This window comes from Rhamphochromis sp. 'chilingali' (genome assembly GCF_963969265.1).
Source record: "Rhamphochromis sp. 'chilingali' genome assembly, chromosome: 6".
In the NCBI taxonomy this organism is placed as follows: Eukaryota; Metazoa; Chordata; class Actinopteri; order Cichliformes; family Cichlidae; genus Rhamphochromis; species Rhamphochromis sp. 'chilingali'.
In genome coordinates this window covers 32053789-32069958 of record NC_137933.1, presented here as the reverse complement: position 1 = coordinate 32069958, position 16170 = coordinate 32053789, and the positions used below count along the sequence as shown (strand labels likewise).

Genomic DNA, 16170 nt, shown 5'->3' with positions numbered 1-16170 from the left:
GTTTTGCTTTCTCTGCCCACCCGTGCTATGCTACTATCTTTGTTAAACAGCTAACATTTTGAAGCCTTGAACATTAAGCACTGGTAGACTGCAAGACTGATTAATTTAAATTCAAGCTTCTGGCAAAACAAAGGATGGCGTTTGAATCTCAAATGATGGCTTTGGTTTCTATCCACGATCGCATCCATCCCCTCTCTTTCAGAAGTTTTGTGCCCAGCCTTTATTTGTCCTACATTATGTCAACAGGAAAGGCAAAGTATGATGTCATGCATTTGGTGTGGTTCCACGCATTACTCGAGTGATTGCCATTATTTCCTGAAATTTGCTCAAACATCCTTTGGCCCATGATGAAGGTGCATTAAGTGGTAAGGTGATTGAGTTCAAGCAGGGAGCTCTGCTAACACACTGCTAGGAGTAAACATACAGTATAGTATAGTTTTTGCTATGTGAACATGGGAGCTCTAGCTTGTACTCGTACATCGCTGTGCAGTTGTATTGTGTTAAAGTGAATTCATCTGGAGGAAAGCAGTTATGTAAATGAATGATACACCTTTTAAAGTCACTTTAAGAGTCACTCTGCTGCAATAAGTAAACCACAGTAAGATATCTACTGGACTTGTTTGCCATTAAGGAGAATCCAGTTTTTATTAATGAGGGTTACTTATTCTTAGATTTTGGCTGTGTTTGTAGTTTCTGTGTCTGAAGTGGATTTGCCACATAATATGATTACCGATGGCTGTTTTCAAGCAAGAAGGTGCAAGATGGTAATGATACTGGATCTGATGCATAATTTTAGGGTCTCTTGGGCTGCAAAGATGTCACTTATCAGACTGCCTGAATTTTAATCTCGCTTTTCTGTAAATATGTATATCTTTTGCAGCGCAAAAACAAACCAGGACGATGTTTGTATTGGATTTTTCCCGCTGTTTGAATTCACAGCAGCAAAACATTCAAGGAACCCATAATTATGTTGTGGCAGAAGAAAAGTCCTAGTTATTTTCCCCAAACAGATGGAGAGTGAATACTGAAGAAAGCAGATTTAACTCAGAGTAGCTGCTATGAACACATCCGCGGTGCTTTACTTTCTATGCTATTATAGCCTAATCCACATATAGTGAGGATGATCTGAGCAGGACTATACCTGCCAGCGTTTCCCTGTCACTAAGCAGCTTACAAATTATCCCTAGACAGTGAACTTGCATTTAATACTTGGAAACTTTTCAAGATGTCTTTTTCTTTTTTTTTTTTAATGTGTGACTGCATTAAATGATACTTAACCTTGATCGATGATGTTAAAATTCCTGCGTTTCTGGCACGAATTTTGAGGGTGTATCTGTGCATTTTCTTCCCTGAGGGTTGGCAGGTGTGTGTGTGTGTGTGTGTGTGTGTGTGTGTGTGTGTGTGTGTGTGTGTGTGTCTGTGTGTCTGTGTGTGTTTGTGGCACTCTCATGGGTGGCCTGGATATGGAGTTGGCTTTCGGGGAGTATGCTTTCTCTGCAGCAAAAATGGACAGAGGTTTCTCTCAAAAGAACGCTGGCTCGGTGGAGGCACAGCATGGCGAGCATGAGCCTCAGTCCACCTCCACTCTACCCCTCCCGCTCCCATCCACCAGATGAGTGATGAGCTTGTTTATAATGAGACCAAATCCCTTCCTGTTACACATGACTCATTGGGTGTAGTGCCAGTCGTACATATTCACACAGTCATTTAGGTGTTTTCTTGTTTGTGCACTGACCTTTAAAAAAAAAAAAAAAAAAAAAAAGGCCCTTTTACTAACATGTTTTCAGATTACGTAACACGCACTGCCCTGCCCTTCTCTTCTCTTGTAACCACTGATTGGTAGGAGCAGACAGAGGCTCCAGAGAAAAAGTGCGTTTTCTAGCCACTGGTCCAAATGACCTCAGTCACACACCCTTATTAGAGCCAGTGCTCAAGAGGACAGATGGTTCAAATGGGAGTTTATATCCTTTCAAATTCAAGGTCCATAGTTTTGAAGTGGTGTGCTCATAAATGAAGCAAACATTTCAAGGAAAGCAATATCCCCCCAAGGCACTGTACAAGTGGGCTAGCTTTGCTCCCTAAAGGTTTGAGCTGTATTTCTGGGTCTCAGGACATCCACCTAATTGCCATCCACTGCACAAAATGCTCAGCAAAAAAGCAAGACTGCAATTAGCCGTGGCTCACTGCCAGCTCGGGATAAATCTGCCAAATTGTTTCTCTTAAGAAAGTTGAGCAGTTGTGGTCTTCTTTCCTCTACTTTTGAAATGTAGGCCTGTCACAAGGCTATCATATAATTAGGCAAACCAGCAGTAGCAGAGTGTGCTGTAAGGCTAAAAGCTGAGGCATTGTGGCGGTGTGCTGGGGCATGCAGAGGTGGGGCATTATTTATGTATTTCACCCTTTATTCTCTGGCTTGCCTCAGTGGATATTGCTTGGTACTGTCCGGGGCCAAAGTGGTGTCTGTCACAAAGCACCATACTCATGTTGAGTGTTCAGCAGTGTTCCCCGGTTGCTCTTTCAAACTTTTTCTCTCCTTCAACCTGACCTTATTTCTTTTCTTTTTTTAAAAATCTCCTACAGCTCATTATTCTTGAAGACTACGCGGACCCTTTTGATGCCGAGCAGGCTGGCGGCACTCAGACCACCACAGAAAAAGTGACAACTGAGAACGATGGTTACATGGAGCCATACGAAGCCCAGAAGATGATGGCAGGTAGGTCAACATGTTAAATCTTCTCTCTAGTCACCCTTTTGTGTGTCCGCATGTGTCACGTGACTGTTTCTAACCCTCTCCACACCTGCAGTAATCACAAGTTAAGGACTTATTGTAGTGGAGTGGTCATTAATATGCAGTGTGATGAGGTTATATGAATTAATGAAGAGGCTCAGATACCCTGATGCCATTTTACAAGACAGGTGCAGCAGAGCATAAATGACTAGTGTGTCACAAAAGATGTCAAACCATTTTCAAAAGCTGTGATTTTGCCCATAAGAAAAAAATCATGCAAGGATTTAAATGATGCAATGCTTCTAGGAGAAGGAGATTTTATATGTATATATTTTTCATTGAACTGTGCAGACACAGAGACAACCGCTTGCTGTGATTTCCAGGAAGGCTTTTTTTAAAATTCTCGACAACAATAGCTGTGTGCTAACACAAGAATTTAGTCTAACCACATTCCCCATATGGCTTCGTCACTGCACGTTCATCCTGTGGCTGAGCAAAGCGGTGACAAAGAGCAAGGAATATGCACAAGGAAAAAGAGAACTGAGGAAATATCTTTAAGCAAACAAAACAAGTGGCAGCTGTTTTCCTCTCTTTTACTGACTTTAGTATCCAAGATGAGGATGATGGAAAATATGAATAGCAGATTTGGAACTGTGACTGTGAATTGACTAAAAGGTATTGTATATGATAGTCCCGATCCACAGACATATGATCCGTATACTGTTTCCTCTAACCAGCCCTTACATTGCTCCATTTGCTACCACGGAGGCAGGACGTGAATGTCTCTGTCCCTCTACAACAATTTTCTTTTAATGGGCCTCCAGACAATCTCTTGTTTTTATCTGTCTTACTGGTTTGACCTCTGGCCGAGTCTTTGCCTCTGCAGAGTACAAAAACTCAGGATAAATCGCCTCTCTCGGAATGAGAAAGCCGTAAAAGGAAAAAAGAAATTTCAACAAGACTTGTGGTATCGCTAGAATCTTGAGCTTATTCCAAGTTCTTGGCTGCTTTATAAATTTTACTTGACACAGCTCTGCATTTGGCTATATTGACAAACAGTTCTATTCTGGCAGTAGCTGTCTGTTTGATTCAATTAAGTTTTCACTTTATTTTTCTGGTCGTTGCTATCTTTGTAACCTGAGGTGGTGTTATTTTCAGGCTTCCTGCTTTCATTTTTTATATGTATTGATTGCCATTTTTTGGTGGGGTGTTGTATAAAGAGAGCTTTGAAGAGATCTATATATACTTACTGTCTATATTTTAATATTCAAAGTCCTTGGATTGCTATTTCCTCAATGGATGCCATCAGGGACATGAAAGAAGTTATTACATTTAACATACTGGCCACATACAGCGCTGTGCAAAAGTCTTGAACATCCCCTTCGATCGTTTATATTTTGATGCCCAGAAGCGAGATGTTCTTGTGATGCAGTAAAAGCATACCTGGATAGATAAAAAACCCTTGGATTGGCCTCCCCAGAGTCAGGACCTCAACAGTATAGGATCATCTTGACACAGAATGGAACAAAAGCCAAGCAACATCCAAAGAGAAAATACATTTTGACTGTCTTTTAAGAGATGTATTCATGAAGTCCACTTAAAGAAACCACAAGAAAGCTTCAGGTTCAGGCTGTGTTGAACAGCAGAGGCGATCGTAGCAAATATCAGAAATGTACAAACTCTGTTTTTGCCTTATACCCTGTATTTCCATGTATGTTTGCGGATGTTGCAGTAAATCGCTGCACCTATTCCCCTGGCAAAATATATAAAGAAATTATGGGTGGCTCAAGACCTTTGCACAGAACCAAGTATAGAAGAAACACTGGGGATGAATAATCTTTTTAGTAAATGCTTTCCTCCATATTCACACAGCTACCAAATTCCAGATTCAAACTTGGAAGCTGCACACTACAGCCCCACTGGTACAGTTGGGGGTCAAATGCCTCACCCAAGGGCGTCTCAGAGATATGAGGGTCAGGCTCTTTCACTTTCTCCCACTGTGCAAGGCCGGATGCACGCACCAATGCATCAACATACTGGCTATGCTATAGAGTAATTGCTGCATCTTTCGTTCTGACAGCATCTTAGTCAGGCAGAGCTGCACACTCAGAATTTCATCAGCTAACAGGAGAAGGAGGAACTATTGCACAGACTGCTGCACTCTAGCAAAAGAGGTCCTTTTGACCCTAATTCTGTCTAATTATGTCACTACTGGTTCCACAGATGGGTGCAGATGGACACCAAACCCTAAACATGCCAGCACAACACAAACTTTTCTATTTATGACTGTCAAAGCAAGTTTTAATTATTTAATTACTGCTGGCCAAATTTATACCGTCTATAAAATGGTCTGTCTACCTTCTCATAAAATGGACCGTAACCGTCTCAACTTGCAAACTCAAAGTTGTGTGTAAAATAGTCTCTTATGAAAACATCTTTCCAATTAATTTTAATTCCGTTGTTTTCATTCTAATTCTGTTTGTTTTAAACTTCCATTGTTTTCATTCAAATTCTATTCATTTCATTGAAATTCCGTTGTTTTCATTCAGATGCTGTTGTTTTCATTCAGATGCTGTTGTTTTCATTCAGATGCTGTCGTTTTCATGTCGTTTTCATTCAAATTCTGTCGTTTTCATTCAAATTCCGTTGTTTTCATGTCGTTTTCATTCAAATTCTGTCGTTTTCATTCAAATTCTGTCGTTTTCATTTAAATTCTGTCGCTTTCATTTAAATTCTGTCGCTTTCATTCAAATTCTGTCGTTTTCATTTAAATTCTGTCGCTTTCATTCAAATTCTGTCGTTTTCATTCAAATTCTGTCGTTTTCATTCAAATTCCGTTGTTTTCATGTCGTTTTCATTCAAATTCCGTCGTTTTCATGTCGTTTTCATTCAAATTCTGTCGTTTTCATTCAAATTCCGTCGTTTTCATGTCGTTTTCATTCAAATTCCGTCGTTTTCATTCAAATTCCGTCGTTTTCATTCAAATTCCGTCGTTTTCATTCAAATTCCGTCGTTTTCATGTCGTTTTCATTCAAATTCTGTCGTTTTCATTCAAATTCCGTTGTTTTCATGTCGTTTTCATTCAAATTCCGTCGTTGTCATTCTAATTCCGTCGTTGTCATTCTAATTCCGTCGTTTTCATTCAAATTCCGTCGTTTTCATTCAAATTCCGTCGTTTTCATTCAAATTCCGTCGTTGTCATTCTAATTCCGTCGTTGTCATTCTAATTCCGTCGTTTTCATTTAAATTCCGTCGTTTTCATTTAAATTCCGTCGTTTTCATTCAAATTCTGTCGCTTTCATTCAAATTCTGTCGCTTTCATTCAAATTCTGTCGCTTTCATTCAAATTCTGTCGCTTTCATTCAAATTCTGTCGCTTTCATTCAAATTCTGTCGTTTTCATTCAAATTCCGTCGTTTTCATGTCGTTTTCATTCAAATTCTGTCGTTTTCATTCAAATTCCGTTGTTTTCATGTCGTTTTCATTCAAATTCTGTCGTTTTCATTCAAATTCCGTCGTTGTCATTCTAATTCCGTCGTTGTCATTCTAATTCCGTCGTTTTCATTCAAATTCCGTCGTTTTCATTTAAATTCCGTCGTTTTCATTTAAATTCTGTCGTTTTCATTCAAATTCCGTCGTTTTCATTCAAATTCCGTCGTTTTCATTCAAATTCCGTCGTTTTCATTCAAATTCCGTCGTTTTCATTCAAATTCCGTTGCTTTCATTCAAATTCTGTCGCTTTCATTCAAATTCTGTCGCTTTCATTCAAATTCTGTCGCTTTCATTCAAATTCTGTCGCTTTCATGTCGTTTTCATTCAAATTCTGTCGTTTTCATTCAAATTCCGTCGTTTTCATGTCGTTTTCATTCAAATTCTGTCGTTTTCATTCAAATTCCGTTGTTTTCATGTCGTTTTCATTCAAATTCTGTCGTTTTCATTCAAATTCCGTCGTTGTCATTCTAATTCCGTCGTTTTCATTCAAATTCCGTCGTTTTCATTTAAATTCTGTCGTTTTCATTTAAATTCCGTCGTTTTCATTCAAATTCCGTCGTTTTCATTCAAATTCCGTCGTTTTCATTTAAATTCCGTCGCTTTCATTCAAATTCTGTCGCTTTCATTCAAATTCTGTCGCTTTCATTCAAATTCTGTCGCTTTCATTCAAATTCTGTCGCTTTCATTCAAATTCTGTCGTTTTCATTCAAATTCCGTTGTTTTCATGTCGTTTTCATTCAAATTCTGTCGTTTTCATTCAAATTCCGTCGTTTTCATGTCGTTTTCATTCAAATTCTGTCGTTTTCATTCAAATTCCGTCGTTGTCATTCTAATTCCGTCGTTTTCATTCAAATTCCGTCGTTTTCATTTAAATTCTGTCGTTTTCATTCAAATTCCGTCGTTTTCATTCAAATTCCGTCGTTTTCATTCAAATTCTGTCGTTTTCATTTAAATTCTGTCGTTTTCATTTAAATTCTGTCGCTTTCATTCAAATTCTGTCGCTTTCATTCAAATTCTGTCGTTTTCATTCAAATTCTGTCGTTTTCATTCAAATTCCGTTGTTTTCATGTCGTTTTCATTCAAATTCCGTCGTTTTCATGTCGTTTTCATTCAAATTCTGTCGTTTTCATTCAAATTCCGTCGTTTTCATGTCGTTTTCATTCAAATTCTGTCGTTTTCATTCAAATTCCGTCGTTTTCATTCAAATTCCGTCGTTTTCATTTAAATTCTGTCGTTTTCATTCAAATTCCGTCGTTTTCATTCAAATTCCGTCGTTTTCATTCAAATTCCGTCGTTTTCATTTAAATTCCGTCATTTTCATTCAAATTCTGTCGCTTTCATTCAAATTCTGTCGCTTTCATTCAAATTCTGTCGTTTTCATTCAAATTCCGTTGTTTTCATGTCGTTTTCATTCAAATTCTGTCGTTTTCATTCAAATTCCGTCGTTTTCATGTCGTTTTCATTCAAATTCTGTCGTTTTCATTCAAATTCCGTCGTTTTCATGTCGTTTTCATTCAAATTCTGTCGTTTTCATTCAAATTCCGTCGTTGTCATTCTAATTCTACTCTTATTCCAATTCTATTGTTTGTTTTAGAATTCTGTTGCTTTCATTCAAACTCTGTTCTATACATTCTAATTCCGTCGTTTTCATTTAAATTCTTTTGTTTTTGATCAAATTCTGTTCTTTTCATTCAAATTCCATTGTTTTCATTCAAATTCCGTTGTTTTCATTTTAAGAAGTGGACTGAAAATGACTCATCCGCTGACTTTTTAACTGTTTCTTTATAGAAACTGTTTCATCTTAACTGTTTCATCATCTTCTTCTAGCTTTTTATGTGTCTACACGTCTGCGCTCACCTCATTCAGCAGACACACACGTTGGTTCAGTCGAAGTGTGAGCGTTTAATACATTTTCTGATCAGTGACAGTAATTATACTGTAGTGTCTTCAGATAACCTCATTTGAACTGCATAGTTCCTTGTTTTGTGACACAAAAGCCATGTCATAAACACCGGGAACCACAGACTCAGGTATACAATTCCAAGAGTTTGATGACATCTTTAGAGTTTAATCGTTACTTGTGGTTTTGCACAGCTTTGAGTAGAAATTTGGTTGTGATCAGCCAAAAGGCAGCTGTATGAACAACAGCATGACTAAGCGGAAGTTACTTCAAAGACTGGGACATGCCAGCAATTTGAAATATAAGGAAAAGAAGAAGAACATTTGAGCATTGCTGTTATTTTCAGATTGCTCCCTAGAGGTGTATTCTGGTCACCTACATGTGTATGTCTGTGATCACTGTGAGCTCAAATTTGAACACAATTTCTGTGTTAAACTGACCCAGATTTCACTGGTGACAAGTGCTTGGTTTCCAGTTAGGATTTAAAAATGAAAGGGAAGAATTCAGTGGAAAAGTCTGTAGCATCCAAACTCAGAAGAAGCACACTGATCTTCAGTGTCAACAAGACTTTGCGCACCATGAGTTCATTTCGAGGGTCAAGTTTAGAATCAGTTCAACTTTAACATCCTAAGGCAACTGAGGATGAACATAACTTGAACTGTGGTGCGTGTCTTGTTGCTGTGCGCCTACACACAGTGCACTGAAAAGCCTTCACTGTGTCAAAATGGCAACTCTCAAACTTGAGTTGGAGGAAATCCAGCGTACATTACAGATGCACATGTGCAGGTGGTCACAAGTGACAGTGGTAATGGAAGCAGTGCCTGCCTCGAAGATGAGTCCAGTCTATTTTACATCTGCACCCTGATGATCATACCTTGTAATAATGAAAGAAAGTCTCCCCTTATACTATATACTATATAAGGATGCTTATCTTTTACAACTTTGTATCAAAGGCATATTCCACTGACGTGCACATGCATTGATTGTTTTCTTGATCCCTTGCCATTGCTATAAATGAAATTTGAAAGCTTGCACACCTGAAAAAGATTGCTGTATAGATTCTATTATTAAAAAAAGAATTATGTTTTTAACTGGTTTCAAGTGAACTGTTTTGAGACCGGAAGGTGTTATTTTGAAGATACAATTATAATTCCTTAACAACATTCACACCTTAAACACACAAAGACACACATTCAACCTCATAGTGGGAGGTGTGTCATGTAAGGCCTGAGGTGAAGTGCCACAGCCGTTTACATAACAAAGTGTGCATTCCTGCTATTTGTGTGTGTTGGCACGCGCACTGTCGGGTACTGTTGTACGCGTGTGTATGTGTTTGAGACCGAGACCTGTGTGCCTGTGTATGTGCTGTGTGCTCCGTGTCTCTTTTCCCAAGAGCCATCCTTAGTGAGGTTGAGCTGGCTGATTTATGGGCCTACTGGAGGGGCATGTCACAACTTCCTTAACCTGAAAAGCCAGCCCCACCCCCCATAAGCTTCTCCGCACTGGCTGCTGGCAGGGAATCATTGCACCTCCTGTAGTTATGTGAAGATGTGCACAGACACACTGTCTTTATGTTTCCTGCGTGTGTTTCTAGAATGCCTTGAATGTTTGTCATGTCTACACGCGTCAGCCTTTGCATGTGCTATTTCTGTTTGAGAGTAGGAGTCTGTGGTACATGTGTGTATAACCCCAATAGAAGACTATCCCCCCTTATTACTTGTGATATTAATGCTTATTGTGGCATGCAACTAATTTGAATGTTTATGACAAAAAGACGTTTTCCTTTCTAGTATTTCACACCTTCCCCTACAAGTATACACACACATCTCCTCAGCTATTACAGGAAATAGCCTATGACCTAATCATAGGAGGAGTTATTTGGGAAAAGAAAAGCCTGAATAAACCCTTGCAATTTTTTTATTTTATTTTTTTTTTAATATTATCTCCTCCACTTGACTCCGTCATACATTATTGTAGCTGTTGAGACTTGTTCCACTGACAAGTACAAGGGGCTGGACTAGTACTGCAGGGCAGCCTGCGTCAAGCTATTTCTCAATGAACACACACACACACACACACACTCATCCTCATGCTTCCCAGTCAGCTAGCCAGGCAGACAACCATGTGAGAGATTTCCCACAGTACAGAAGAGGCCTGTTGTGCAAACATCTTGCACGATTGAGCTCTCCTGAGCAAACAAACTCCAGCGCGGCCCACTTGCCAGTCCTCAAACCGTAGCTACACCACACCAAAAATGTGTTTGTATTTGGAGGTATCATACAAAAATAACCCAGTGTGAAATATTTTATGCTAGTGGTGAATTTATTACACACAGTGTCAAAGTTGTAACCTCAATTTGTCCTCATCCCATCTTTTAGGTCATGCTCTGTCATTTCACGGCATGGGAGTTGTGCAAGAGGGCCAAAATGCCCAAAGCAAAAAAAGAAAAAAACCTTGATGTTTTTCCATGATGGTTGACTCAGAGTAGATGGGTATTCATTCCTTCTCTTACTCTCTCTCTTTTATGACTGAAACACATGCCGGGAAAAAGCTCCTAGATTTGGCACCTCATGCACCGCACTCAAAATGCTGTGGAGACCATCCATTGCCAAGGATGATTCATTAGCCGTGGAGTTAGTTATTTCAGTTACTCATGATAGTGTGGTGTTAAGCCTCTGTTGCCTCTACAATATAGGTGCCAGGAATATTACCAGTTTAGAACTAGTTTAAGTGGATGAGAGAACATGTTTAGATGTGTCATTGTTGGAGATGGAGAAAGTGAAAGCAAAGAGTTGAAATAAAAGCAAAAGGCAGGAGAAACTAAATCAAAAGAGAGCAACTGTCCATGACAGAAAGTAAAGGGAGTGACAAGAGAAGGAGACCTAGAGGCAAAGACGGTGGGAACAAATTCGTGTTACAGCACCTGTGGGTTACTTTGTGGAGTCTTTTTTTTTTTTTTAAGGGCAAAGAATGGAAGCATAGTGTGCCAAAAGGTTTCCACCTCCCCCACACTCGGTCATGGCAGTCTAAACTCACCCCAGGCAATGGCAGGTACATGTGGCTGCACATTTCTTGGCCTGTAACACGGCTTTTATTGCCTCAAGCTGTAACTCGAGGGATATCCGGAGCCTGTACTGACAGTGGCACTTTTGTAAAGTGATATGTTTTTTAACATTTCTGGAAGTCCGTGCAATCATTATATGAATTTAGATTCCCAGGAGTGTTTTGTTAGTTTAGCATAAAATGATTCAGCAATTATCCTCTCCGGTTTGGTTTTCTGTTCCTTCACATCAGTCTCGGAGTATTTGAAGAATTACTTAAGAATTACCTCAGCAAAACATTTATGCATTACCCCAGCTGATTATAGGCAGCTATAAATAAGTGCTGACTGCAAGGCCAGTAGCTGTGAACTGGATAGGAAAGTGAATAATTAACACCCTCCTCCTTCTCTTGCACCTTACAAACTACTATTTAAGGGCATTTGGGCCATGTAATTAACTCAAAGCTGCTCTTTTTTTCCTCTCTCTCTATTTTTGTACCAGTTTATATAAAAAAAAAGTTAAAACATGAAGATTTCCTAACAAATGAGAGAAATGTCTACAACCAGTTTTTGTACTGTGTACTGACTGGAACATTATGATGTGCTGCTAATTTGGGGTAAGAAGTGTAGGTGGATTTCACAACAATGACTAGCAGAAGAACATTCATAGTGAAAAGAAAAATCAAAAGTGAAAGTGCATTACTTTACATTCTCAGGGGTAAACTGTTATAATGAAGCTGTGGAGCCAACAGCACGAGATGTGGGAAACGTTTCCATGCCAGCCAGTTATGTGAGGTCACCAGAGTTCACTGCTTGCACCTCACTAACAAACTTTATCCAGGAGTCTGTATTAATAAAAATAACATCAGTGGCGTCACTCTTTTTAAGTTGTAGTGCAGAAAGATACAGCATGTGTATATGTTTATACTAATATAATCTAATATAATATAATGAGTTTCTATTAAGTTACTTGACCTTCCCCTTCTTCAGTCTGGGACTTGGACACTTTTTAGACATGATTTATTGCAGTGTGTCAAATTAATGTTAGATCGGCAGGACAGGTAATGTTTCCTATTTAGCTCCCACGTTAGCCAATAGCCACTACCATACTGATAACTTAACAGATGGCTTACGTTAGTTGTGTGCGCTGCCCATGTTAGCATTGAAAATGATACAGTTCTTAGACGTTGCTGAAACAGCAGCTTGGCTGACCTCTCGACTGACCTCTCATAACATGCTGTTCGGTGTTGTGCGTATCAACTACTTTTCATGTGTTCGACTGTTAGTGAGGGGAGGGGCTGCGTGCCTGCCTGTTTCCAACCGGGTTCCATAGTTACAGTAACCTTATTTTCAAGGTTTTCTACTGACCACAGAGTCTGTACTTATCCCACTGAGGCTGACTATAATTTATGAGTGTTTATTTAATAGATAACAGCGAAACAGTCCTCTTTTACACTCTGCTCTCTGACTGGTCATTAAGTCTGCACCCCATTCACTGCTGCTTGCCAGATGTTGTCAGAAGCGAGCTACCCATTTATGTCACGTCTTCATGATCCCATGAGAAGTGACTGACAGTTATTACACATTGATCTGACAGGGTGGTACCAAGTGATGCAAAACCAGTCCTTCACAGTCCCAGAGCTGGTGTCAGGTGGTCCTTTTTTGGCTTGGTGCTATTGTTGGGCCCATATTATTTTAACTTTTAAAAATGGTCTTGTCAACAAAATGCGCTGTGTAATAAGAGCAGAGCTGGGTCTTATTTCTAGAAATACTGAACTGTAAAGTGATCCTGCTCAAGAAAGAAACAACATTTAGAGAAGAACTGCAGTTTCATCTAGCTGTTATGTTCAGCGTGGAATGGTTCGGTTTGATGGGTTTCAATATGGTATGCTGGTGTTTTGGGACATAAATTTCCTTTTTCATTATTTCATGAGAACATGAACTACAAATGAATAAAATGTGGAGATTTTCTTTGGTTACTTCTAAGATTTCATTGGTTCTTTGATTCATTTATGAAGCCTTATCCTCACATAAGGAAGATAAATGTCAAGCTCTGCTCAATAATTAGCTTAAACAAAGACACCCACTTTATAAATAGTCTGACTTCCTCCTCTTCCTTGATTCCCTGTGGCTATAATCTCTGGTTTGTTAGAGGAAGTAAAGGCTAAGTTATTTCAAAGAAACACGTGGAAATTTTGCTGTTATTTGAACTGTTGTTCAAATAAAAGGGACGTAACTTTTATCTGATGCTCAGCCGCCAGAATGTGAAAAATGAGCCTCTATTGAACTGTGCGCGGTGCTGAACAACAACACATGCTCAGCAAAATATTTCCTCCCTATACTGGTGTTTTTAAAACAGTTTTTGTGTGCTTCCTTGACTTTGACAGTGACATACAGTCCAGCAGGTTATGGCTATGTGGTTTTGTGTATGTGTAAGTGTGTCTCTGGCCTGCTGGATAATGGCCAGCAGCCTCCGTGGTGTGGACGGTCATTTGGCAGAGCTGAGGAACGGAAGGTGTAGGAGGTGGGAGGAGAAGGGAAGAACAGGAAGACTGACGACTTATTGATGAAATGAGAAATCTCTAGCTCAGCCTGATAACCTCCCTCCCTCTCACTTAGTGATGAATGGCATCCAGCACTGGAGCTCAAGCAGCTCACACATGGCTTTGTGCACGTCGGTGCTGCATTTGTCGATATATATTCTGCATTTCCATTAGATATTCACACACGCGGTGATGAGAGAACAGCATTTCAATTAGCCGTTGGTGTTTCGCTCGGTAAATACAAAAGCAAAAATATCTGACGACATGAACTTTCTTTCTTATTCTTTTAAATTTGATAGATTCAATGATTCAGCGGTTCACTGAAAAAGCAGCAGTAGGTTAGTCAATATTGAAAATAACTGAGTTACTCCAACGTCACTCATCCATAAATCACATGATGTTGTTTGGCTTTTGATGAAAACATGATGAAATCGTTACTTATGTAAGAGCCGATTCCTAGAGCCAAGCAGGTTTTTGAAATGGAAAGTGAGGAGGTAACGTGACTTTCACATTACAGTTCTGGTATGAAAACCACTATATAGACGCCCTTATCATGCTTTCTGTGATGATGTCACTTGAGCGTAATTTGGTCCGTCGAGGAAATATTTATATATAACTGCAGTTATTGTTATTATTGTGTTTTATGGTCACACACTACAACTGGTATGACAATGAATGATTTTTAACAAGCTTGCAGATGGACATAGACACAAAGGCACCAAAATTAGCAGCACGTCTGCAAGGAAGCAATGGGTACTGGCAAGAGAGTTCTCTCAGGCCTCTGATATCCCACTGAGTCGGTCTGTGCCAAGCCAAGGATGGCAGACCCACTATCCAGACCCACTATCCATCCGTCACAGCTGAGTGGATTGGGAGGGGGGTAAGGAGTAGAGATGAGGGACTGGGCAACCGCTATGGCGCAGGTTGGAGGTGCTGAAGTCATTCATTTTAAAGGTAAGATTAATGACACCATTAATCCATGTCTGGGCCACTGCAGAGGAGGACAGGGCAGAATTCATACCCGCTGCTGGCTACCTGGGGCCTGCGGCACACATGCATGAGCTCTGCTAATGCACGCGTGCATGCACAGAGGCTGCTCTCGTGCGCTCCTTAACACTTTTCACTGAGTCATTTTATATGTCAAGTAGCCATTTGCCCTGAAGTGGTGAAGGAACTTCAGGCTGTAGTTTGTGTCCTTGTTGGAGGCAGTTACTTTATGGGAGTTATTGGTCTGATTTTTATTGGCTGGCTGCTGAGAGAACAAGCGAGAGCATGACAGACTCACTGAATTACTAATAGACAAACTGATAGCACCAACCTCACCTCAGACCTGTGTGTGTGTGTGTGTGTGTGTGGTTTTTTTTTCTCTGCGGAATCGACGGTTGAGCTAGAGTGGAAATCGGCCTGTTGACACTCTGGTGTGACAGGGAGCATTTAGGTGTGAGTATGTGCGAGTGGGCGGCTAGCACTCTGCAGCTGTTGAAGGACACGAAAAGAACAGATGGGGAACCAACAAAAAAAAAACTGGAAAGACTGGAACACTCGGCACTCACAGGGATGCAAATGTACAATATACTTAAGCCAGTACAAAACATTTAAAGGCATAGAAGGCTCTGCTTCTTTTTTCTTTTTTGTATGACAGAAAGATTCAAAATGTGCCTCATTAGTTTATTAGTTTCAGTGGCATGAATTTTGAGGTGATAGTGTGTGAATGTTCATAAATCTCATAAAGTAGAAAGCCAGTCTCAGAGTGTTACAGTTTGTGTTTGTCACTTTTGTAACTGTACAGTTCCAGCCGTGCTCGCGTGCAGTTTAAGCTCACCTCCACATTCACCTGACTTTAGGTGAATGTGTTTTAAGGACAGCGAAAGAATGAAACAGAGGAAGGAGATGCTCTGCAGTGCATACAAAAGAACAGCTTTATAGTGTCTGAAATTTCATTCAAGCTCCAGTTCTGATGTCTCACATCAGATATTTCACCAAACCACCCAGAATGTCTCAGGCTCATTTCATTAGAGACTTAGAAAAATGAGAAATATTGCGATTACATTTTTTCTGGCACTTTAAATTTCTTATATACAGTGTTACTACTCACTGTTGTTTCTGGGTGCTTCTGGGTGAAACGGGTTATTTTTATATCTGATTGCTCGCGCTTGTCTGTGTGAGCAGTGCAGTCCGAAGACACTTGGCCGGTAACTGCTGTTTCATTGTGATTAATGCAGGTGGAGAGGCCCGTTGACAAAAAGGTTTGGATTCAGAGGGTTTGAAGTGCCAGCATACTTCTTCTCTCCTTTTCTTTCTGCCTTCTTTGTCTTGTTTTTTGCTCTAGTATTCACCTCATGGTTTTTCAGGTTCTTGCTATCATCTAGCCAGGAGGCAGAAGTCTGGGACATTCCTGTTGTCCCTGTGATAGACAATGGATTAAGCTCCTTTATAATAAGCCTTGTTGTCTTGTAAAATAACCCAGC

General features: G+C 39.9%; 1 protein-coding gene across 1 annotated transcript in view; it reads left to right on the top strand.

The window, feature by feature from the left end:
• Window positions 1–16170, top strand: part of shf (Src homology 2 domain containing F) — a 92379-nt gene that overhangs the window by 12512 nt on the left and 63697 nt on the right. Inside the window, 1 exon segment of the mRNA XM_080884776.1 lies at window positions 2581–2713. Coding sequence (XP_080740902.1) covers window positions 2581–2713 — 133 coding nt within the window.